General features: G+C 38.7%; 1 protein-coding gene across 10 annotated transcripts in view; it reads left to right on the top strand.

Annotated features, from left to right (window-relative positions):
* Nucleotides 1–23,721, top strand: part of Robo1 (roundabout guidance receptor 1) — a 1,035,706-nt gene that overhangs the window by 712,241 nt on the left and 299,744 nt on the right. For all 10 annotated transcript variants that reach the window (XM_036203231.1, XM_036203233.1, XM_036203229.1 and 7 more), the window contains one exon: nt 12,881–13,207. In XM_036203231.1, coding sequence (XP_036059124.1) covers nt 12,881–13,207 — 327 coding nt within the window. The remainder of the gene's footprint in view (nt 1–12,880; nt 13,208–23,721) is intronic.

Raw genomic sequence — 23,721 nt, forward strand, 5'->3', positions numbered from 1 at the left:
TCTAAACTATTTAATAATGTGTCTGGAGTTGCCCATCATTTTCTACTTCCAAGTCTTTTGACAAATTTATTCAATACATATTTATTGACCTGATGTTTACAAGGTGCTGTTCTCAGGGCTGACAGGAATGTAGAAGTATTTAAATTATGGTCCAACTATTTATAAACTAAACACCAAAAGTGCTTTATAAACAGAACTGATTTTTGACTTGTTCCCTTCAAAATTATGAATTAAGCCACTCTCATGGACAAGTATTATATTCCCTCTCAAAAGGTTTATTATAGTACATCATGAAAAATGCATATAGATGTAATATTCTTACAAGTAGAAGAATTTTGAGGGAGTGTGTATATATTTGAATATATATGTATGTATATATATATGTATTATCATAGATTTTTTTAATTAGGTAAAAAAAGATAATCTTTATTTTGGAATCATTATGTACTTACCCTTTAAAATAAATATTACAACTTTTAAAGTTTTTGTTATTATTTAAAATTTTGATTTTTTTTAGTTAACATTAAATTTTCCCATGATGAATGCTAGTTGCTGCCTTTCATCACCTTTTATTAGCACATTGCCTGAGAACTACAAAATTGAAAACCAACACACAATGAGAGAAAAATTTTGAAGAGGTAAGAAAGGAAAGTATACAATTAGTTTGCTAATGTGTGAAAAGATATTCTTAAGAAATTCTTGTTCATGTCAAAATTACTGTGTTTTTACAGAGTGGAGTTGATTGCATTCCTATAGGAATTCCTCAGTAAGCCTTTAAAAGGGTATATTTAAGAATTTTGTTTTTTAGAAATCTGATTGTCTTTGACAATTATCCTTAAAACAGTAATTTCATACTCTTATTTTGAAGACATTAACCTCTCATCTAAAATCAGAGGTTCTTTACACATGACAAGTATGAGTGCTTCAAAAAGTATAGTGAGTTAAAAGCTTCAGTTTTACTACTTCAATTGATTTTTAGATTTTGGGCTGTTACTAAATTATTCCGATAATATACATATTCTATGGAAATGTAATGTGGCTCTTTAGTGAAAAGGACTGGCTAATTTAACTTTACATGATGTTTTTTGAAACCTTTACTATGGTTTAATTTTTGTATGTATTTTTAATTTTTTATGTATTTCAAATTTGTGACTTGAAAGCATCCTTTGGACATACAAGTAAGATTTTTTTCAGACTATTCTTTCAAAAGTTTTAAGGTGACAGAGATAGTTTGCTAGACAAGATTTATTTATACAGTCATAAGTATCCCTGACTGGTCACTTGGATAGCACAAGCTGCCAGTTGATCCAAATATGTCACCATCTACTGTTTCTATAGTACATGTAAATAATGAACTGAAAATTTACATTGATTGCAATACCATGCTATTTTCTATTTGGTATAGACAATCCAAGATGATTACTAACTATATTTTCATTGCAATAAAAAAAAAATTCAGAGGACCACCCATATAGTGTTTTTCACAGTGCAAGATGTTTTCAGAATCTATTCTCAAGAAAATCCCAAAGGTCCAGTTGAGCTTAACAACTGAAATGGGTCCTAAGTGTTTAGGCTATACTTTATATTATACCTCCAGATCTAGATATCTTGGATATTAACATTCACTGTAACATACAGACTTAATCTCTACTCTAGTGGTCTACAGATTTTTGTATTTCTTCTGAAAAGAAAAAAAAAAAAAAAAAAAAGAAAGACACCATGACTCCTCGCCCAGTAATATTTCAAAAGCACTAGTATCTCCATACATTTCAGTACTCAACATGCCCGTTTGGAGTATTTCCTCCAAAGAACAGAGGTGCTTTATGACAGGTGACTTGGATGGTCAGCATGTAATGCTTTGCAGGGAAACTGTCAGTTGGCTGCACTATAAGTGCTTTTTGAAATGATTGGTTTTTTTGTGTGTGTGATGTGCATGCGTTTGCCTGCATGTGTGTGTGAGGGTGTGCTCACACGTGCTTGTGCATTTGGAGACAAGAGGTTGCTCTGAGGTGTGATTTTCCCTGAGATCACTGTTTTGGCTAGAGCGGCTGGCCATGGAGGCTTGGAGATCCTCCTGTTTATTCCGGCTCTGGGATGACAGGGCTTGCTGATGGTCTTGTCTTTTCCTTTGGTGTCGGGGATCAGAACATATGCTCACGCCTGTACAGTAAGCATTTTACTGCTTTTCCCCCTAGTCTCCTTTATTTGGTTTGTCTTCTCTCATTTTTAAAGATGTTTTATGGAAATTGTACCAGAATCTTCCAAGAACTGTGCAAATTAAATTTTATTCGAAGTGTAAGTGTAAACTGAAGCTGGGGGCTAAGCTTCATCTACACTATTTCTTCCAAATCTGGAGGAAGAAATTCTCCTGGAATTAGTAAGAATGTTGCTGTAACTGAAAGATGGTGAAGGAGATTATGAAATCAAACAGTGGTGCTCATGCAGCTTCCAAAATTTCAATTGTAATTTCTTTTTGCATCTGCCTTTATGCTAATGAATAAAATTTTGATATTATCTTCCCTTCCTTTTCATAAATGCAAAAACCAGTTAAGTAATTTATCCAAGTCTGAATAGCTAACTAGTACAAGATTTAAACTCAGGTAGTTGAACCCAGTCTGTAGTTTAGTTATTTTTTATACACATGCTAGAATAATTCACAAATTTTACTTTAAGATATTGTATTCTAATTCTAATTCTAATTTTTTTTTTCAAGACAGGGTTTCTCTGTGTACTTTTGGGGCCTGTCCTGGATCTTACTCTGTAGATCAGGCTAGCCTCGAACTCACAGAGATCCACCTGCCTCTGCCTTCCTAGTGCTGGGATTAAAGGTGTGTGTCACCACTGCCTGGCTCTAATTCTAATTTCTTATACAATTATTTTCCCTAAATTCACTGGCAAATATCCTTTAATGAATTTATTCTGGTCTCACCATGTGGTCAAGTCTAGCCTCAAATTCAAAATGCCTTTTCCTCTACTGCCCAACCACTGGGATCATGGTCCCAGCCTCTGGCTTTAATGCCATCCTTGCAAATACTTTCTGTCTCTCTTCATACGCTTCAGACTGAGACCAGTGATTTTATTCATAGTTTTTATATAACCAAATGATGGACAGATTGATGGATAAGACAACAAACACATCTGGGTCTTTAAGATAAGTACACAGTGTTATTTAGCATTTTGCAGAAGTGACACATACTATTGGTACCTTTACTAGACATTTTGCTAAGGGTAAAATGGAAAAGAATGAAATCAGAGCGAACGTCCATCCTCTAGACTGCACCCATAGCTGGAGTAAAGCCCCAGCTGAGACCATTCCTGCAGTGAGTTACCTTGGCATCTCTTCAGTGTCCACATTATTAAAAGTGGTGCAGGGTTGGGGGGGCTCAAAATTATTCCTACCATTTGACCTACAGTATTGTCAATCTTTTCCCCGTCTCTAGGGAAATAACCATTTGATGTTGATGATAAAGGGATGTTCCCCACACAGTAGAAACCCTCTCCTGGAATTTCATTTTGGTGCTGCTTTGCTGATCATTTGAGACAATAGGTCTACCAGCACGCTGAGCTAAATCTTGGCATTATTATAGACTTTTCTTTTCTTTTTTTCCCTTTCTTTCTAAAAAAAGTTTTTTTCCTTTCTTTCTAAGTGATCATTTTAAGGTTTATAACCAAGAGAAAGTGGAGAAAATGAAGAAAAGGCCACAACCTGTCCATCATGTCATTCCTTTAATACATCCCTTCCCTTCTATTCATTGTATGTAACACAGCTGAGTGTGCTTCGTAACACAGTGACTTTTGTCTTTAATATTTATTTCCACAACACTGAGTGTACTTTGGAAATGTGTATGACTCTATAGAGGATAGGGATCAGTTAATTGGTTTATTTATTTGAGTGTTTTATGAGATGAGATCTTACTGTGTGGTCAAGTCTAGCTTAAGACTCAGATGGCCATTTCCTCAACCTCCTGTACTTAGTGAGCAGTGGATAGGCAGGGCTTTCTTGGCTTTGGGAAACATTTCCGAGTAGGAAGAACTTCTGACAGGAAAATTATTGGATTTGTGATGATGGGGTGTGCATTTGTAATTAGAGATAATTTTCCTTAAAATGCAATGAAGCTTAGGTCAAAAAAAAAGTTAAGTGGTGAGGTTTCTCTAAAAATACAAATATTTTTACAAATAGAAGCATGTTGTCAAGGCAATTACATACATTTCTTAACTAGCCTTAGACAGATGTCACCAAGTTTTTCTATTAATATTCATTGTGGGTCTCTCAACTACTTAGTGGATTTGTTGTGGTGTGAGCAATTTTATAAGCATTTTTGTACTTTGATATGCTTCAGCAGGAGAATTTAATCACTGCAAACTTTCTGATATCACCTATGAAAAATACTAAAGAAGAATCTGGATGCAAGCAGGGATTTCTTTATACGATCGTGGTTTTCCTTCTGTGTGCTGAGAAATGGACTTGAGAGCATAAATAAAGACTTATGGCAAATACTGCTTCTATGTTGGAGAGAAAAGACAAACAAGAAAATTGTGCACAAGCCTGAGTAGAATCTCAATAGGACCAGTGTCTCTGGAATGATTGCTCCTTTGGGGTTCTGGAAGAAATGTCTCAGTGGGGGTGGGGGAGAGTTTACATCCAGCTAGGTGTTTGGGTCCTTCCTCATAAATCCCATGTGACTTTGATGAATTTCCCTGAAATACTTAGCACTTACGTATATGTCTCCTTCCAGCTGTGGTTGTGTAAATATTTAGATATTTCGGTCACTCTTGTTTATATTTTATCTTCCAACTGGGCTGTTGTTGAAGGAATTCTGCCCTGGCCTTTTCTGTGGTGCTGATCTTGCTGAAGTCAGTAGTGGTCCATCCCCAGGGAGCCGCCAATATTCTTCTTAAGAGCAGTGGACAATAACATGTTAAGTCCTTGTTAAAGGACAGCCTCGCCCTGATTCTTCTTAGGGAAGAGTATCAGCTCAATTTCTTCTTAAGCTGTCATGACTTCAGCCCCTTTTCCTTTTCCTTTCTCTTCTTTGTAACTCTTGTGTTACACTACAGTGTATGGGTTTTGCCAGTTATTCCATAAACCTTCTATCTTTTTATATGAAACATCTACAAATTAGCATAACCACAACCGTGATTGGCAGATGACGTGAGAACATTTTATGATTGTAGCACATTTCTACAGTGTATAGGGTTTACTCATGCCATGACACACGTGCAGAGGTCAGAGGACACACTTGGTGTTGGTATTGGCCTCCCACCATGAGACAGCATCTTTCTTCTTCCTCTGTGTTGTGCATGTCCACATACCAGTGAGCTCCTAAAAAGGCCCCTGCCTCCTTACTTCCATCTTGCTGTAGGAGCATTGAGATTACAGATGTCTGCTTCTGTGCCCAGCTTCATTTGGTCTTGATGATTTAAACTCAGGCCCTCAAGCTTATGCAGTAAGCCCCTACCCACCGGCCCTTCTCCCCAGCTCTTTTCTTACACAGGGGTGTCGCAGTATAGCCCAGGCTGTTCAGGAATAACTCACTAATCCTCCTTCCTTAGCCCTCTGAGTGATGGGATTGCATGTATACCTCTGCACTTAGCTATGAAAATGGCTTTCATGATATACATAGTTTGCAAACAGAAGTTCTCAGCAATCTGAAAACTGATAACATAAGGATGCCTAGCAATTTGAACTCATATTTTATACAAGGAAAACATTGATTATAAGGTCTTCATTAAGTAAATTTGGTTTACAGGTAAATGCCCACCCCCAACCCCCTTTTAATGGAGAAAGAAAAAAATAACAGAGGTCATCAGACTTGACAGCTTCTTGATATTTTTGTCATCGTCGTTGTCACCATTTTAGAAGTAAGACATCAAAATGAACACGGGCAGCATTGACAGCCAAAGAGTCAGCCCATATTTACATGTTCATTTTAACTAGTTTGTCCCAGCAGGGCGTGCGGACTATGTGCAAACAGCAGGAGTTTTGGTTTTGCCTAGGTCTAAAACCCAACATGGCCACGTCTCAGCTGAACGACAACCGAGACTTCAGTGCAGCCTGTTGATACATACCACTCTTAAGAACACCCACTTCAGAAAGACGCTTCTGTAGCAGTAGAGATGGGGATAACTGACAGTACATACTCTTCAGGCCCATTCCTTCCCGCTTATCTTTGATCATAAAAAAACCTCTTATTATAGTTTTAATGAAGATGATGCCTGGTGTTTAGGGTTTTTATTACTGAGGCTAACTCATTATGTACATGAGTCAGATATTGCCAAGTGCCTTGCCTGAGAGTCGAACATTATAAAGAATTGAAACACTTCCATGTTTTTGATGTGATTTTCGAAGTCCTTCATTCTGTTGCAGTAAAAGGACTCCTTTTCTGATGACTTGATTGATTCTGTTCAGATGGCTATATATTTAATGGTGTGTAAATTTTCTGTTCAAATGTATTCATTAGAAATAAAACTCAGGTGGTCATCATTTATCATGGTCTGTTATTCCTCATTCTCCCTTTCTGTTCTTGATTCAGCTGGCATCTCCTGCTCCCCTAAGCTTTCTTTCCCTCAAACCTTGCCCTTCATTACTCCCACTGTCGTCCAGGTTGTTCATGTAGATCTCATCCATTTCTCTGTCATTGGGCGATTCCTAGGGTCCCGTTTTCTAGGTAGCCTTCCTGGAGTTGTGTAGCAGTCTAGTCATCTTTGTTTTACATTTAGGAAGAGGCAGAGTGCTGGAGAGGTCCCCAGAAATCCACAATGTTAACATCCTCTGTAGACTGCTGGCAATGGTCGAGAGAAAGCCTGATCTAACCTAGTCTGGTGATCAGATGGCCAAACACCCTAACAGTCGTGCTGGAACTCTCATCCAATAACTGATGGAAGTGGATGCAGAGATCTTTGGCCAGGCCCCAGGAGGAGCTCCAGGATTCCAATTGTCGAGAAAGAGGAGGGACTGTAAGAGTGTGAATTGTTGAGACCAAGATTGGAAAAGCACAGGGACAAATAGCCAAACAAATGGAAGCACATGAATTATGAACCAAAAACTGTGGAGCCCCCAACTGGATCAGGCCCTCTGGATAAGTGAGACAACTGAATAGCTAGAACTGTTTGAGAGGCACCCAGGCAGTGGGAACCGGACCTGTCCTTAGTGCATGAGCTGGCTGTTTGGAACCTTGGTCTTACACAGGGACACTTTGCTCAGCCTGGAAGGAGGGGACTGGACTTGCCTGTACTGAATCCACCAGGTTTAAATGAATCCCCAGGGGAGTCTTGGCCCTGGAGGAGATGGGAATGGAGGAGAGGGGCTGGGGGGAAGACAGGGGAACCCATGGCTGATGTGTAAAAATTAAAACACAAATATAATGAATTTTTACAAAACGAAAAAAATTTAGAAATGTAAAAAAAAAAATGTAAACTGATGCAAGAAGAGGACAAAAAAAAAAGAAATAAAACTCAGGGGCTGGAGAGATGGCTCAGAGGTTAAGAGCACCTACTGTTCTTCCAGAGGTCCTGAGTTCAATTCCCAGCACCCACATGGTGGCTCCCAACCATCTCTAATGAGATCTGGTACTCTCTTCTGTGTACATAATAAATAAATAAAGCTTAAAAAAAAAAGAAATAAAACTCAGCGGAACCTCCTTTTCCAAAAAGAGAGAGAGAGAAGAAAAGACTTCAATATCTAACTAAGCTTGGGAAACGGTGTGCATTACATGCACTTTCTGGCAGATCAGAATGTGCATTAGTAAGACTAGACTCTGAGAACTTCAGCTTTTTTTCCCCTTTAATATGAGAAACGTTATTAACAGTGTGGGGAAAGTGTATTCCATAGAGAATTAAAAAATTAGTCATTAATAATATAGAAAGCATTTTTATTGCTGGAGCTTTTACTGAAGGCTGCTGTACAAACATGGTGGTGAAAACCTGGGTCTGAGTTTTCTATTCCCTGACGGCCTGCTGGCTGTGGTCCAGCTCTGGGGAATGGAGGTTCAGATGGAGACTCTCCTCGGCCACAGTGCACTGTAGTGGAGCCTGGGCAGGCTCCAGGTTCTGCAATTGGCCGTGACTTCCTCTACACCATGCCCCCAGACAGTTTTCTTCTTTCCCAGGATTTTTGCCCCAGCCCCTTTCTAGCTAATGGCTCTAGCTGAGATTTGCTTTCTGAGGTCAAACTTGGAGACACAGCTGTCAACTCATCATTTCTCTCTGGGTTTTCTAGAAGGATACCCAAACTTCTTTTTTTTTTCCCTCACACAAAAGTCTTTTGTCTCTCTGTTCATTGAAAGTATACTTCAGCCCCCAGTGATACAGTGGTGTGCCTCTACTCTGTCTCCATCATGCTCGTTCTTCACCATCCTCCACACTGTGGGGAAGCTTTGCTGATGAACATATTATTATCTCCAGTGTTTCCTCTTGCCCTTTTCAGTGTCTAAGTACAGGTTCGGAGACTCATAATTTGAAGGTGCCAACATGTGGTATCTAATCTCCTAACTTAGTCTGCTTACATTGACTTTATTCTGTCGGGAGGCTGCTCTTTAAAACCAAATACTAGCCCTTACCTTAAAAACTTTTAATGTTTTTGCAGAGGAGAAGATGTCTCCGTGGGTAGGGTGGTTCCAGCGGAAGCATGAAGACCTGAGTTTGGATGCTCAGCATGAATAGATTGGTACAGAAGTATGCATTTGTAACCCCATTGCTGTGGGGCGGCGATGGCAGGATCCCTGCAGCTCATAGCAAGCCAGTTTAGCCTATCAGGGAACTGGACTTCAGGAGAAAATGGTGTGCACTAGAATAGGACACGCAGTTGACCTCTGGCCTCCAAGTGTGAACATTCTCTCTCTCTCTCTCTCTCTCTCTCTCTCTCTCTCTCTCTCTCTCACACACACACACACACACACACACACACTTCATTTAATTTGCGGAACACTTTCAAAGCCTATCCTACCATCTTATTTTTTTTCTTTTTTTCACTTTTCGTCATGTCTTTCATTTCTTTTTTCTTTTCTTTCTTTCTTTCTTTTTTTTTTTGGTTTCACGCTTCTCAGTTTCCAAGATTCACATTGTAAGCTAACCTAGCAGCAGATCTCTCGATTGTGCCCTGTAGTCCAATAGCTGTGCCCGGGCTGAATTCCTTGCCTTGCTTCCATTTGTGACTCATTCTCAGGGATCCTCTCAAGGGCTGCTGCTCCAGACCCTTCCTGACTGGCTGGGGTTGTCTTCAGTGCCCTTCTTTTGTGTTCTTATAGTAACATTTGCAACCTTATTTCCTGTCTCAAATAGACTTTCATAATTTAAACGTTTTGTAAGTGTGTATCGCCTCATTAGTTGATTATCACCAGTATCTGTCTTTCATAATTACAGCCATTCCAAAGGATAATGATACGCTGAGGTTCACGGCACTGATAATTATGAGTTACCTAAAAGCCAACCTATATTTCATTTTCTTTAGTATAGCCATTGGGAGAATGGAAGAGTTTCTAAGTTATTTTCTCCCATCTTGCTGGCTTATTTCTTCTCCTTTTCAAGTCTGCCATCATTTAAAGAATATATAACATACTGTGTCTCATGCTCTGAACTAATGCTATTTCCCTGTCGTTCTGATTATAAGGCCCTTCCTGCTCCATCCGTCTCTCTCTACCGCGTCACGCCTGTGTACATGCAAATGCCAGTTTCCTTGTCTGCATCTGCATCTTTCCCATCGCACTCTGCCAGCACAACTTTTCAGACAGTGTGTTTAACTTAGCCTGGAGTTTAACGTTTTAGACAGACTAGCTGGACAAGGTCCTCTCCCCTTCTGTCCGACTGCTATCATATACCCTATCTGGAATGCATGCCACCATGCCTGGTGTTTATGAGTGTGCTGGGAATCCAAACTCAGATCTTCAGGCTGCACTGCAAACGTTCTGTCAACCAAGCCATCTCTGTCCTCAGCCCCTGGGTATGAAACTCTTACTCACTAAGATTGTTAACTTCTCCTTTCCTAGTCATTTCCCGAAGACCAACTACTAATTATACTAGTTACAAGTAGACACAGATATAAAAAAGCTTCATATGCCATATAGAGTCTATTGTGGCTGAATACAGTGCACACTGCACTGGTTATTTTAAAGAGAACAGTCTTAGTGCTTTCTACAGTGCATAGTCCTATTTGTTTGTCTGTTTTGAGAAATGGTTTACTGGTGTCCAGTTGGGCCTCAAACTAACAATATAGCCAAGGATGGTCTTGAACCCCTGACTTTCCTACCTCCCAAGTGTTGGGTATAGATGTGCAATACCATACTCAGATCTAGTGTCTGTGATTCCTTCACTCTTCTCTGTTAGATATTTTCTTTCAGCCATTTATTCATTTTCTCAGTGATTCTACTCATGTTTCTGGAACATGGTAGTTATGGTCAGTACTTGGCCATTAGCAGCAGACAACCTCGAGCAAAAGAAAGCTGGCAGGTCTCACATCTTTGTGGGATAGAGAAAACTGTTGGAAGTCTTAGATGAATAAAATTCAATGATGACTCTATAGAGTGCTGTTTTGGTTTATAAAAGTGAACTTAATTGGGTGGGAAAAGTTCGGGAGAGTAGAGACTGGAAAGAAGCCTGGGCCTTGAGGGATGTAGTTTATTTGGAGTCCCGAGTCTATGGCAGGCGTTTGTTGGACAGAAGGAAACACAGTGTGGTTGTAGAGCTAACAGAAGGCATAGGAAGGCGTGAGCAGGCTGTGTGGAGAGCTGGGCTGGGGAAGGAAAAGGTCATTCTTGTGGGTTTTCTTAAGAACTTAAGAGCAAATGAGTTCAAAGCCTTTTGACTACATCGGAATGGACGGCTAAAGTGACTTTCCTAAACCTCAGCAGATGGCAGAATAGTTGGACCTGGGGTGGCAGTGGTGTCATGATGGGGATGGCATTTTGAGGAGATGTTGAGAAGACTTGTTTCTACTTTGCTGTTTTCACTCAGGTACGCATAGTGCATGAGGGCCAGGTTTGGGGCTGTACTAAATGAAAGCTAGATTTAGTGAATTTGACAGGAGGTTCGAGACATTTTATGTTTGCTGTATTCCCAGCAGAAAACAGTTGAGAATATTTAAGGACGTAAGCTAGTTTAAGTTATTTTTCTGTTATTTGATAAAATGCTATGACCAAGACAATTCATAGACGGAAAGGTTTAGGCTTGTGGTTATTAGGCATCTGTTTGTCACGGTGGAGCCATAGCAACAATAGGTTGCATGCATGATGGCAGGAGCAAGGCTCTGAGGGATCACGTCTTTAATCTGCAAGCATGAAGCAGACAGAACAAACGAAAAATGGCCAAGGGCATCTGAATTCAGAACCTTCCCACCAGTGACATATTTCTTCTAGCAAGGCGGTACCACAGAAACCTGTCCAAAAAGCTCCACCAGCAGGGAACTGAGTGTTCAAATTCCAGAGACTCCTGTTCTCATTTATGTTACAACCCCTGACATGATCCCTCTTATTGATGTTTAAGTTTATTGCAAAACAAAGTATAGCCACACTGTCTTTGTTAGAGTTTCTATTGCTCAGAAGAGACACCGTGACCACTGACCACATCAACTCTTACAAAGGAAAAACATTTAATTAGGCCTGGCTTACAGTTCAGAGGTTCGGTCCATTATCATCATGGTGAGACATGGCAATGTGCAGGCAGACATGGTGCTGGAGAAGAAACTGAGAGTTCTTACAGCTTGACCTGCAGGCAACAAGAAGAGGTCTGAGATGCTGGCTGTGGCTTAAGCATTTAGGAGACCTCAAAACCCACACCCACTGTGACACACTTCCTCCAACAAGGCCATGCCTACTCCAACACAGCCACACTTCCTAATAGTGCCACTTGCTGTGTTCTCATGGGGGCCAGTTACATCCAAACCACCACACACAATGTATTTAAAGGACATTTTATTAAATAATTTATTCTCCCGGTGCTGGTTAAAAGAGGGATTCTGGGAATCCATACATTGCCTGTAATAGTCACAAACCTCTTTAGCAGGCGTATTCTTCTGGAAAGACAGGCAATGGTTTAGTTTCTTTCCTGTTGCTGGGATGTGATAATGACAAGTGTGACTAATGGGAGAGAGGGCTCATTTGCCTCACAATTCCAGGTTACAGTACATCAGGGCAGAGAAGAAAACATGGCCGAACTTGTAGCAGGTAGTCATGTTACATCCATTGTCAAGAGCAGGAAGCCGTGGATTTATTCATGCATGCTTATGCTCAGCTCACTTTTCCTGGTTGCATATAATCTGGAATCTCCAGAACAGACACTGGTGCCATTAGGAACGGGGCAGATCTCCCCACCTCAGTTAATGTGATCAAGATAACCCTCCACAGACATGCCAAGAGGCCAACTTAATCTACACTTCATCCTTGAGACTCCTTTCTTGGGTGATTTTTTTTTTCCCCAGATAGGGTTTCTCTGTGTTGCTTTGCGCCATTCCTGGAACTCACTCTGTAGACCAGGCTGGCCTCGAACTCACAGAGATCCGCCTCCTGAGTGCTGGGATTAAAGGCATGCCCCACCACTGCCTGGCCTCTTGGGTGATTCTTGATTGCATCGAGTTGACAATGAAAACTAACCATCAGAAGTACCATTTGAGGGATTAAAGGACAGTGCAAATGGGTTCTCAACAATCGATCTGCAGGCAGCATCTACACAGGCAGAATTAAGCAAGAGAACTTCCCTAAATGCAGAGTCAAAAGCATTCAGACGTGGGTGCAGTGGTCAAGGTAGACCCTGAGAGTATTTAAAACCAAGCTTAGGAAGGAAGTGTCCGTGGGAGGCAGTGTTTAAATACCATTAAAGCCAGTGCTTCTGGAACAAGGCCTTTTAACTGTTTCCAGGTGAAATATGACACGTTTGTTCAATTCTTCCGCAGGCTCCCGTCTTCGTCAGGAAGATTTTCCACCTCGCATTGTTGAGCATCCTTCGGATCTCATTGTCTCAAAAGGAGAACCTGCCACTTTGAACTGTAAAGCTGAAGGGCGCCCCACGCCGACTGTCGAATGGTACAAAGGCGGGGAAAGAGTGGAGACAGACAAGGATGATCCTCGCTCACACCGGATGTTGCTGCCAAGTGGATCTTTATTTTTCTTACGTATAGTACACGGACGGAAGAGCAGGCCCGACGAAGGGGTCTACATCTGTGTTGCAAGGAATTACCTCGGAGAGGCTGTGAGCCACAACGCATCGCTGGAGGTAGCTAGTAAGTAAAATGGTTTCCTAGGGGGAATTACACGGGATCATGTGGCATGACAGTGACAGCAAGGAATTATGCATGTATTACAGCCTTTGCATGAGGATCGTCTAGATTTGTATGAATACCACCTAAGACCCTGTCAGTTTTCCTCACTTCTCATCCTATCTGGGTATTCAGTCTAAGTCGCTGGAACTGTTTTTCTGTAGAATGTTTTCTTCCACTGAGCTCACTTTATTGCCTCCCATGGTTTGTTCTAACTGTGTTGAATGTGTAAGATTTGTCAGTAAGTAAAATGCATGCCATTCAGGAAATCGTGTTCAGAAGCTTCCTACCTTGTGAGGGCAGCAGAGCCTGGGAACAAGCAGGTGGACACTATCCTGATGGTTCTGCTCATTTGCTGCTTATTTATATGTATATCACATGTAGCATTTCTGTAATGTGATGAATGATTAGGTGAATGTGATGAATGTTTTGCTATGTGATGAATATCGATGAATGGTTAGATTGATAGATCTGTACTACAAATGTGCATTGTATTTGGATATGAACCAGACCTCTCTGACTTTCCATCCTCATTTAGTTGGTAGCTAAAAGGTTCATTTCACTTCAAAGAATCCTGTTTTGTGTATATATCAGAAATCTCTAATTTATACATAGGGATTATAAAGATTAATAAGATTCACATTAATCACTTGCAATATATATAACTTATGTATCTATTAATATATACTTAGGGTTTCCCAGGATTTTAACATGACTTATGTCCCGTTTTATTTATTTAACTTTTAATAGTCTTCGCTATTCAACTAGAACTTGAACACATAGACCCATACATAACTAATTAAATTACGAGATAAATTTAGAGATTAATCATAATATTAATATTGAATCAAGTCCAAAGATAGTAAATCGTTTGCCCCCCTCACTAAGGTTTGTGTTACTTACACTGAGATCGACTGCCCAAGATACCTGATATTAAGAGAAAGTATAAAACACAAGTAAATGGAATAAAACTAACCACTTGAGACTATGTCAAAACTAGCCATTCCTCTTAAGATTTTGTTGTTGTTATTTGTTTTGTGTTGAGATATGATTTTGCTGTGTAGGGCAAGCTGGCCTTGAGCTACCAAGTTTCCTGCATCGATGCCCTCAAAGCTGGGATTCTGACACCATCTTGCCCATTTCACACTTTCACACACTTATGTGAAACCCGAGGTTATGTTGCTTGTTTAAATTAACAGACAATAAACTTACTGCCCCTTTCTTAGTGACCTGACCCAAAGCGAAGGTCTCCGAACTACATCTGTAAGAGGGATGGAAGCTATGATCACGGCCGCATGTGATTCTACATTTACGTTTGAAGCCCCTCTTTGAATGGAATACAGGAAGAAACACTTACACATGTTCCTGCTCATAACAGAGTACATGTTTTCACAGTTATCATCTTTTGCACCGCTGTAATTGTCATCTTATTTTTATTATGGAATAATTATTCCTCATTGAGGTGAAGTTAAGGTAGGTAAAATTCAAACATAAATTCAGGAACTCAGAAAAGCTGGTAGAGATGGTATAGGTAGGTTCCTAATTGCGATTAAAAACAGCAAAGACCCTAGAGAGAGAGACAAGAGAGAGAGAGAGAGAGAGAGAGAGAGAGAGAGAGAGAGAGAGAGACAGAGAGACAGAGAGAGACAGAGAGACAGAAACAGAGAGACAAAGAGCTCCCAACACAACAACCAAAACCAAACACTGGATGCGAAAAGGAAAACCAAAGGCCATAACGTGTTTGCCAAGAGAAATAGCAAAAAGCATCTCGACTCCTTGTTGATGCTGCTCTGGTCCCTTTTGTCATTTTCGTATTTAGGAGGAAGTTATGGACTCGATTAGATCCACCTGTCTCTTCCAGACCTTCCTTTTCCAAACTCCTCCTTCTTCACCGCCGATTGTCAGGACACCCTGCCTGCACTGGTCTTTAGACAGCTTCTGTGTAGATATTTTAAAGATACTATTAGTTTCCAGTTCTCTGTCTAAGCTACACATCCCATCCCCTTGAGACCCTTAGTAGATATGTTCATGAGAATTGGAACCAAATTCAGAGCTCCTTATGCTCATTAATTTTAACGCTGTGTTCATCACTGTGCTTCAAATAAAAATTAATATTATCAATTTACCAATTATTATATAAAGATTTAAAAAACAATTATAAGATAATACTTAGAATAATTCCTACATTTATAAAGAGAGAAATGTATAAACATTTTATACTTCATTTAGTACGGTATTAGTCACAATCTGGTATCCATGTCCTCATGAAAGATAAAAAGTTTTGAAATCCTGAAGAAGTTTGTAGCATTTGGGTCAAGTAGTTTTCATACTAATTTCATTTCAGCGATCAGAAGAGACATTTGTTTATTGGATACTATGTTTGCTTTTAGCGCCCTGTCCTGAGAAAGGCTTTTATATGTTTGGAATGTTGAGACACTATTTATTCATAACAAAAAAATCTCCCTTAGCACACTGCAAATCAATACGTAGCAGTTTAGTTCACACTATTTCACTCATTTATTTTTGACAGTTAATATTGTTCTTGCCCCATTTTCATGAGGCTTTGGTCCTCACCCCCAAAGCAGCCCTTTTGTATGTTATAGAGTTGATCAACTTTATTGATGGGGAGCACAGATGTCAGCCATATTAGCTCCAAACAAGCCTGGGAATACTGTTGAAAGTTTGGTTTTTATTTTTGTCCAGGAGTCCACTGTTGCTCTTTGTTTTTCTACATGCTTCCTTAGTTTAGGTGCCATGAGTATAGGGTGAACTATTCTTACACTCCCCAAGGCTCAGACAGGAAGCCCGAGATTGCATCTAATTTCACAGTGATGCTGTAGCCACAGTAACAGCATTAGCAGAAGTATCTTGAGGCAGTGCGGGTCTCACAGAGCAGTTGTTGGTAATGCTTTTAAAAACATTTTATCTGTGTTTTGCTTGCGTTTCAACCAAGTTCTACAGCTGTAACAACAACTGGAGTCCTTGATTCCTGATATTTGTCAATCCCTTAAACTTGAAAAAATACAGACTGCTGCTAAGCCTTCATGTCTATATAGAAAGGATAATATTCTTGTCTATTGCACATTAATTTTTTTGTTAGAGGATTGCATGGACTGGTTGGTTGTCTTTAGAAATTTCTTGTTTCATTTTTATCTGCATTACAGTGATAAGTAGATATATGAGATCATATATATATATATCCTTGTCCTGCAGTAAAAATTACATTTCTTAAAAAAGTCAGTTGTGATGCAGTTTTCCTTGCTGTATGTGATTATACAGTCTGAAAATTGAAATAAGAAATGCTTAGCAGTACTTATTTCTAGTATTTTATCAAGAAGTTTGGAAACTTGGGTTTTGCAAAAGAAGAGAATCTTTAGTACTGGATGTATTTTCTTATATTTTTTCAGTTATTATTTTTTGAAGACCAGTAATAAAATATGGATTATATATCTAAATTAGATCAGGTAAGTTAGAAGATACTGTTTTTTTTTTTTTTCAAGATTTATGAAAACTATATGTCTAAGTCAGTTTCAACAGTAGCTGTCCAAAAATGTTCTTCTTGCCAGCCGTATTTTCTAGTTTGTTGTGAATTACACTGTTACAGGTTTCAGGTACATTTTAGGCAACTGTTTTATTGATGTGTATTCAATGTGTACTCTCCTGTACTCAATATTAGCACTTATTAAATATATTTTATGCCTGGTACAAATTGATAGCATAACTCTGTGATAGAAGTTATATTTAACAAGTATTTCCATCTTGGCTAATCACATTGACTTTTAAGGAAGATTAATTTGAACCTTACCCTTGGTGGTTCTTATTGTAGAACATGGCTCTCCATGTCATCTGCAAAGCAGCGAGCAGTCAGCATATGGTTATTTGCTTCCTATTTAAGCTGTTTTCTCCTGAGGAAGAGACATTCCCTCAGGACTAGGCAGACATCTGTTCACTCTTTTAGCAGCAAAACCAGAGGAGTATTATAGTTCTTGGAAAGTAGTCATTATATTAATTAATCAAAGATATCCTTTTTAGATTTTATTAACTACACTTCTAGAAACATGACTCTGAGGTAAAAGAAATGTTGACTTTGAGATCAAGGAAACATTTTCCAGTCCTTTTAATACACTATGGTCTTTTGTTGCTATTAGTAAATAATGCTTCCCAAAGTAATTTAGAATTGTAACTGTCTCATTTTCTTCACTTAAACAGAATGAGAAGGCAAGACAAAACAAGTTAACCTTATATGGGAAATATACATGTACACTGCCTAATAGAATACTATATGTTGAGAAATAATAGTATGGTCCATGGAAGATGGAAGTGTTGTTCCCAGAAGTTCAAATGGTTCTGATGAGAAAGAATGGAAAAAAAATGGCACTTTTATTTCCATTTTCATGTTGTTTTTTTTTTTTAATTTTGAAAGAGAGTCTTATTGAGTAGCTCTGGTCTGTTCTAAAACTCAGTGTGTAGACCAGACTGGCCTCAAACTCAGAGATCCACCTGTCTGTGCCTCCCAAGTGCTGGGGTTAAAGGCATGTGCTACCATGCTCATTCATAAAATAAGCCACTTATGAACATTTCGATTGAGAGGCCTTTGTGTATCATAGGACAGAATTGGGAGAGGCAGTTTGTTCAGTATCACATAGCAGATGGATGAAAACAGAACCTCGGGTCCTTCCATGTTCATCTTGTACAGGTTTTAACAAAACATACAGGAATTCTTCATATTTTTTGAGCTTTGTGTTTATAAGAGTCATCATGAGGTAGAAAGGTGGAGACTCAGATGATAGTGATGATGAATATTGGCAGAATATGTGTGTTGAATATGTGTGTTAATGGGTATTTCAGTCAGAAAGGGCAGAGTTTGCCAGGCATTTAGTTTTGACTGCTATTATCGTCTACCTGAAGACTACTTTCAAGCAACAGGTTCTAGACTTAAATACATAGCTGGGTTCTTGACTTATAAAACTTTACTGTTGTGTTCATTTTATATGTCAATAACTTCCAGAAATATGTTTGATTCAGGGCATGCTAGAGGTTGTCTTTACTTTACTCACAATCACAGGTTAAAGATGATTTTTTAAAATCTTAAGGAAAAAAATAAAGAAAAAATAATTTCTAAAATTCTGCTTTAGATCTTTGTTGGTTAAAAGTAACATATGCTCATTATGGAGCATTTCCAAACTTTGTACATTTTCATGTACTCATTTTGTGTTTACATGTGCATGCCTCAGTGAGCACTTAGTGATCAGAGGACAACTTGGTAGGACTGGTTCTTCCCTGCCTTGTGGGTCCTGGATAGGGGGCTTAGGTCATCAGACTTGACAGCACAAATTTTGACTCACTGAGCCATCTCACATGCACTCAAGAACACTTTTGAAGTACATAGATACAAGATTATTTAATCTTGAAATGTTTTTCTCAGAATTTTCTACAGTTGAAATTTTAGTGGATAGTCTTGCATTATGTAGAGAATGGTCATATGACCAGATTTTACACACACTCACACACACACACACACACACACACACACACACACACACACACACATATGCATATGTATATATACATCCTTACTTATAATTATATATAATATATATCCTTACTTATGATTACATATATAATATATAAATATATATCCTTGCTTATGATTACATATTATATATATATGGATATATATCCTTTCTTATGGTTCAGTATTTTCTATCTTTCCCTCCTCCCATTACTATCTCCATTTCCTTTTTCTTTCATTCTTTATATCCTTTTTTTGGGACCACACTAGGCCAACATTCTACCACTGAGCTACAGCTGCAGCCTGCAGTCCCTTCTTGCATAACTGCAGTAGGCTTTGATATGTTGGAACAGGTAGGACATGTCAATAAATGACATTGACAAGCTAGGTTTCTGGGTTGAATGTTAGAAAGCAGCTGTCTACTGAATGTTAGGACACACATTGACTCGGCACGGATTCAATCTGGCCTTCCTGAGTGATGGTGACATACTCTATGCTGAGTCTCATGAATCACCCCTTTCATTGTCATAATAAATGGGGTGATATTTGTACATGCTGAAAAGTCCAAAGATAATTATTTCAACAGTAGTTGACACTTAGATATGAAGACCCTTGAGATTTCCAGAGTATCAATTCCACATTTACTTATTTATAAGAAATTCTTAGTAGGCTTTCATTGCCTTTAACAACTTGTAAGACAAGAGGTGGATCCAGTTATAGGATAACTCTCTCTCTCTGTGTCTCTGTCTCTGTCTGTCTGTCTCTCTGTCTTTGTCATTTACTGTTGATTTAAATGCTGAACCTCACTCTTATATGTTTAGACTGACTAGAGATCATTGGTATTGGTATTTATTTTAGAATGTTTCTTGCAGGACACATTTTATTTACTATGAACATACTTTCTAAGTATAATTAATTTTAATCAAATAAAACCTTGTTTAACCGAGGCAGTTATCACTTAGCAACTGAAATTATTTTAGCTATAAATTTGTCAAGTTAAAATATAGCATTGTTAAATGTCTTTTTGTTATAAAGTTCTTCTGTCTCTTTGTTACTGCATAGAGGCAACTTTTTACAATGTTATATTTAAAAAAGTAAATTAAAATGTAAAAATATGGAGAATGTATAGCCAAACTATAGGCCATTATAAAACAGTTTCTCTTAAATATTTTTTCTAATTATTCATAAAAGTTCTAGGTCTTTCTTAGTGATTCAAAAGTAAATTAAAAATAAAAAAAATACCTGCCTTGATCTTTGCAGATGGAGTAAGTTAGTTGAAAATACACAACTAGCCATATAAATAAGGACTTTCTACTTAATTGTGGCAAGTGTTATAGAGTAAAAGAAGCTCTGAGAGCTGAGTTTCTTGAGGGTATGATTAAGAACAAATAAAAAGCACTTCAAATTAAATGGAGTGCACCAGTGGTTACTAGCTAGTGGGAAAGACTACAGAGAAAAGCAGAGCAGAAAGGAAGTAAAGGGAACCTATCTTAGTTACTTTTCAGTTGCTTTAAGAGACACCATGACCAAGGCAACGTATAAAATAAAGCATTTAATTGGGGCTGGCTTACAGTTTCAGAAGGTGACAGAGAACATAGCAGCAGGCAAGCAGGCATGGGGCTGGAGCAGTAGCGGAGAAATTACCTCTTGATTTGAAAGTTGGAGGCAGAGGGTGAGAGATTGGGCCTGGCATGGGCTTCTGAAACCAAAAGTCCACCCCCAGGGACACATCTCCTTTCACAGGGCTGGGCCTACTTCAACAAGGCCACACCTCTTAATCCTTGCCATAACAATTCCACCAACTGCGGACTAAACATTCACACACATTAGGCAAATGAGGCCATTCTCATTCATTCATCACCAAACAAAACTGGAGAGGGAAAATTAACTCTGGTTTATTAGTACCACAGCAGGGCATTAATTGGTCATAGGGACTTGGGGTTTATTTCCAAAGAAATTGAAGAGTAAGCAAGCTCCCAACAAAAGGAAAGGTTTATGTTTCAGGTGATGGAAGTGCTTAACACACTGATTTTTTTTTTATTACTTATTGCACACACATATGTGTCAAATTAGTGTATAGTGTGTGAAAAAAGATGTAGAAATATTAAATCTCAATGAAATAATATAATTATTATTGTGTCTCTGGGTTCAAGCCCAGTTCCTCACACATAGTGTACAAACATCCAACTCTGAACTGTATCTCTCCCCTCTCAATAAAGTTGATTTAAAATGTATTTGCAAGGTACTACTTTCCTGGAAATTTTTCTATTATTCAAAGTTCAGGAAGTTTTAAATGTCTTTTTTTTGCATATAACAGTCAAGGGATTTAGTTAATTCTCAGTACAGAAACTGAAGGAATTTTTTTTTTATGCTCTTATGTGTAGTAACCTTCTTTAGACATGGTAGACGATAATGACTCCTTAATAGAAAATGAAGAGGATTAGCTTTCTAATGGGTATGAAAATGATTTCTATGTTGACAGTGCCTAAAATGGATACTTTGTGTATAAAATAGAAATCTAGAAGATGTAGTAACTAGGCAGTATATATAAAACATATTGGAAACATATATGATGGAAATGCTGAGTCTGTATAACGGTAAAGGTGAACAGATTCAGGTGTGAGAAAGCCTACAAACTCAAGGCAGTACATGGAACCCTGCTTCACAAAATGTGGATCATGGACCAGCATTAAGATTTCCAAATGTTGGGTTTCATCCCATATGTAACAGGCCAGTTTTTGACCATTATTGCAGTGTGAATCACATATAAGTTCAAGATGGAGATACTCCGGTGTGCACTGGCATCAGTTTGATCAGGGTCTGTTTTTGAAATTTAAACCAAATTTGAGAAAAATCTAGCTGGAATTTCTCACTAAAGTTCAGAGTTCTCATCCTTCCCTAGAGTCACAAATGCCCTTTGGGAAAGTAAGCGCCATGTGGTAGAGATTTTTAAAAAAATACTTCTGGTTTTAAGGATGTAAAAGGAATGGTAGCAGGGACAAATGTGTTGTAGACAGGACAATATCTCGCTTTTCAGTGTGGTAGACTTTTGAGAGAAGATGTAGGACAGATGAATTGCCTGATCTTCAGAAGCAATGAGAATTGGTAGGGGGAAGTTGGGTGCATTGGGGTGGCAGAGAGTCTGTAGAGGCAGGAAATTAGGGCCCCTGATAGCAACCCTTGGAATGCTCAAGCAGGATGCAGAAGAAGGCAACTGGAGCGACAAGGTGAGGATGCAGAAAGAAAGAGATGCCACGACCAAGAGAACAGACTGCAAGCAACGGCAGTGAGTCTGGGGGGCTGAAACAGGAGCATGCAGGGGAGTAGAGATGTCATTAGACTCTGAAGGATAGAGAAATGGGTTTTCTTGGACAAGTAAGGGCAAGCCGTGTTTACTTTATAAAACGCTTATAAGACATCTGAGATGATTACAGCTAGTAGGATGCTAACTAGAGAATCGGCAGTTCCATCGGCTCCCTTCTTTATTGACTTTGCATGTACTTAAATCAAAATTGTAGTAAAAGTAGGTTTATTGATAGGAATGGACACATCCTAGGGTCATTTGGTAGATGGTCAGTCTCTGTCTCTGGCTTTTAGTTTAATGTGGCTAAAGAGTATTTGTTGTAGTCCAAAGAGGTGCCCAATAAAAGAATATCCAGTCACCATCATTAATATTACTTTTATGCACTCTGTTTAAGAAGTTATCACTTAATTTGCTTAAATCCCATGCTATTGCTAAATCATCCATTCATGTTCATTCTGACAACGGAGAGGAGCTGTTGAAAGAATATGGCAGCTTGTGGGTTTGAAGATCGTCATTACGTGGGCCCTGATTTTTAATAAGGTGGTTCTGATGTTTCAGTTGTTAAGTAAAAGAAAGCAGTTTCTAATTCAGTCTGTGAGTCTCTACAGGAGAAATGGTACCCTTTGCTGCATTTTGAGTCATGTCGTGTTTAACCTAGCTTGAAATTGAAGCTTTAATAGTGCACATGACATTTTACACTTGTCAGGAGGAATAAAGGTTTATGATGGAGATATTTAGTATTCCTGGGTGAGGACCCTTTATATCTTATCTAGTCAACCTTGGAGAAAACTTTAAAAGAAAAGCCAGTGAGTTAAAAAGCAAATAGGGAAAGGCAGTTCCCTACCCACACAGGCTTTAAATTCTGTCTCAAGGTCTCCTTGTTTGGTACCTGTCTGTCTTGACTGGCAAATATTGCAATCTATATCTAAACTAGGTCCTATTGAGATACTGTTTGAGAACCACTGGTCTCAACCCTTGTCTCCTTTTCTTTGTTTCAATGGGGTACGCAGCTTCCTCTGCTTGTGGGTACTTGCTCTAAGGTGCTGTACTGTCACAGGCCCAAAGAACCAGGATGAAACACAGATAGATAAAACCTCTGGAACGAAGAGCCCAAATAAGACATCCCTTCTTTGAAGTAGAGTGCCTCAGGTTCCTTATCATTATGATAGAAGATGAGTAACAGAAGCATTACATGAATAGATTGTATGTATATAAACGGTTTTGAATTGTGCCTGGTAGATTTCTCAGTAGAAGCCATTATACTATCTGCCATTTACTGTGCCAGGTGTATGTTAATAAGTGGATTTCTGAAATTTCAGTGCTACCAAAATGTCTCTTATCATTTGAGGAAAGCAAATTCAGAAATCCTAATGCCATATATGGTTGCCTGTGAAATGATCTCTAATATTTCACCAGGGACAGTCATCGCCTCATACCCAACAAGATTTAAAAGCCGGACAAATATTTATAAAACGATATATATGCCTCACTTATCTGTGCGTAGTCTACCTCCTATGACGGACGTACTTTTTGGTTTTACAACTCTGTTGTTACTGGCATGGTTAGCATTTCAGTATTTCTTTGTTTATGCTTCATCTCAAAATATGTCCCAGTAAATTATTTCTGGACTGTTAGAGAAATTGGAATATGTTCCTATAAATG

This window comes from Onychomys torridus, chromosome 12 (genome assembly GCF_903995425.1).
Source record: "Onychomys torridus chromosome 12, mOncTor1.1, whole genome shotgun sequence".
NCBI lineage: Eukaryota > Metazoa > Chordata > Mammalia > Rodentia > Cricetidae > Onychomys > Onychomys torridus.